Source organism: Lolium perenne, chromosome 4, assembly GCF_019359855.2.
Source record: "Lolium perenne isolate Kyuss_39 chromosome 4, Kyuss_2.0, whole genome shotgun sequence".
Taxonomy (NCBI): Eukaryota; Viridiplantae; Streptophyta; class Magnoliopsida; order Poales; family Poaceae; genus Lolium; species Lolium perenne.
Genome location: NC_067247.2, coordinates 190,936,606 through 190,938,890, shown reverse-complemented (window position 1 = coordinate 190,938,890; position 2,285 = coordinate 190,936,606). Strand labels below are relative to the sequence as shown.

The window sequence follows — 2,285 nt, the reverse complement described above, 5'->3', positions numbered from 1 at the left end:
AGGTGCACGATCCATGCGTGGACTCTTCCGTTGTAGCATGTTTACATGTTTCTATTTATTTACATGACACGTATGGAAGTCAGTCTGGGTGAATAAAAAATGTACGTAACGTAATTTCTCGTTAAATCCTAACCGTAAATTACATATCTAACAGTTAAAAATATTCATGATGATGTGGATTAACGTGGTGTCTCTATTTTAGATCTTCGTATTGTGCTTTTAGTATATAATAGATAGATAGATAGATAGATTAGTTTCGGTGTTCCATCTCTGCTCATATTATCCTGACCAGGTTGGCCCTTGTCCACTTGTTTTAGCATGCAGTACGCTCGATCGTTGATGATTCAACGGTGTCGCATTCGAGACGCGGACAACTCAGTCAAGCAGCGATTGTGATTGGACTTGTTTTGACTAGCAATTTCCACAAAGTTTACATTTCAAAACATCAGCTATCCACAATTTATACATGTACAATTGTCTGGAGTACTTCAACTAAACTTCGTAGGAGCGAAGGGACCTGTGCAGTGGAGTCTTGGTTGCATCACGGGGAGGATGTTTCGGAGGAGGAGGTCCGTCGCCTACTTCGCCCACGACCCGAGCCACCGGCTGCTCCTGGCGCCGGACGCCGACGACGACGGCGAGTTCACCTGCGACGGCTGCCAGGTCGTCGGCGCCGGGCCGCGGTACCTCTGCGACCACCCGGGCTGCGGCTTCAAGCTCCACGAGGTGTGCGCGCGCCGCTTCCCAAGGTCGCTCAAGTCTATCGTCCACTCCAAGCACAGGCTGAAGCGCCGCGAGAGCGCCGGCGGCGGCGACGGCAGCAAGTGCGAGGTGTGCGGGGAGGACGTGAAGGGGGCGTGCTACGGCTGCGACGCCGGCGCGTGCGCTTCGGCGACCGTCGTCGTGCACCCGCTCTGCGTCCACTTGCCGCCCGTGGCGCGGGGGTCGACCGCGGCGCACCCCGGCGGCCACGACTCGTGGCTCGTCCAGAAGGCGTCGGAGGGCGGCGCTGCGTCGACGTGCGCGGCGTGCGGGCGCGGCATCGACGGGGCCTGGAGATACCGGTGTGGGACGTGCCGGGAGGACGTCCACCCGCGCTGCCTCGTGCCGGCGGTGGACCAGTGCCGCGGCGGCGAGGCGTCGGCAGTCGCGATGGGGAAGCGGTGCTGCCTGTCGGCCGAGAATGACGTGATAGGCTGCCTGAACATCAGCTACTACTACCGGGGATCGGTGTAGCTAGTTTCCATGATCCGTGACCGTGTTGAATAAGTTTAATTCGGCAGTGAACTACATTATCCATGCAAATTTCTTGCTGTATCAGTTAGGCTGTGTTATCAAATGAATGAACGAAGAGGCCGGGGAATCGTAATTCCATCTATTCCAGTCGACCGAGAATTTGCTCATTTCTCGGTGAGCTGCAATTCAGTCCCACCTAATATTGAGTTTGTGGATCTTGTAGCTTACTCGGCTTTGTGGGCTGGACTCTGAGTTAACTTTCGTAGACATGTCGTAGGCCTCTTTAGCGACGTGTATAGGAAACACCGCAATCCTTATTCATGGTCCATTAACACTTTAGGCCGCGGCCCGTTACATGAAGAGGCGACCGAGGTGGTGTCAACTGTCATGTTTAGTTTTATTTTCGGTTTTGGAAACAGTTTAGAAGGTTCCAGTTAGATTAATTAAGGTTTAGTCTGTTCGTTTTTTCAGCAGGTTCATTTTAAAATGTTTAGATCAAAAGTTGTTCATATTTAAAATTTATTGAAAATCAAATTTTGTTTAGATTAAAATTTGTTAAATTCAAATTTGCACAATATCAAATTCTGTTCCAGTAATTTTTTTCAGACTCAAACTTACTAAAAAAATTAGAATTTTTTTTAAGTTCAAATTTTGTTCAATTTGAAAATTTGTTCAAATTCAAATTTTCTCAAAATAAAATTTTGTTTAGAGTAAAAAAAATGGTTGTGAATCGTGGCCATTGGGGTTCAAAATTTGGGTCTCCGCTGCCATGTACCGGAGTTGCAACCAGTGGGCTAGAGCTCGGATGGTGTACAAAATGAAAATTACGGTAGTTCTTTTCAGCGAGCGAACAAATTAATTGGTTGTCCCACCCAGGATTGCCTTAAGGCGATGTGTCTCTCGTGCACTCTACGGTATAGGACACACCGGAAGCATCCCGTACCCCGAGCGTCTGGTTGGGCCGGACCATCGCTATTTTCTTTTTTCTTGTTTCTTTCATGTTTTTCCCTTTTTTCTCTTTTAAGTTTATTTTTTGTATTTTAAAATCT

At 48.4% G+C, this 2,285-nt stretch overlaps 1 protein-coding gene across 1 annotated transcript; it reads left to right on the top strand.

Annotated features, from left to right (window-relative positions):
* Window positions 1-451: 451 nt before the first annotated feature.
* Window positions 452-1,378, top strand: LOC127295348 (uncharacterized). The gene has a single exon (XM_051325287.2). It carries the CDS (start codon window positions 553-555, stop codon window positions 1,234-1,236), a length of 684 nt encoding a protein of 227 aa, XP_051181247.1. The 5' UTR covers window positions 452-552; the 3' UTR covers window positions 1,237-1,378.
* Window positions 1,379-2,285: the final 907 nt, after the last annotated feature.

Coding starts and splice junctions, on each gene's coding strand:
- LOC127295348 (XM_051325287.2), top strand. CDS start 553: ATGTTTCGGAGGAGGAGGTCCGTCGCCTACTTCGCCCACGACCCGAGC.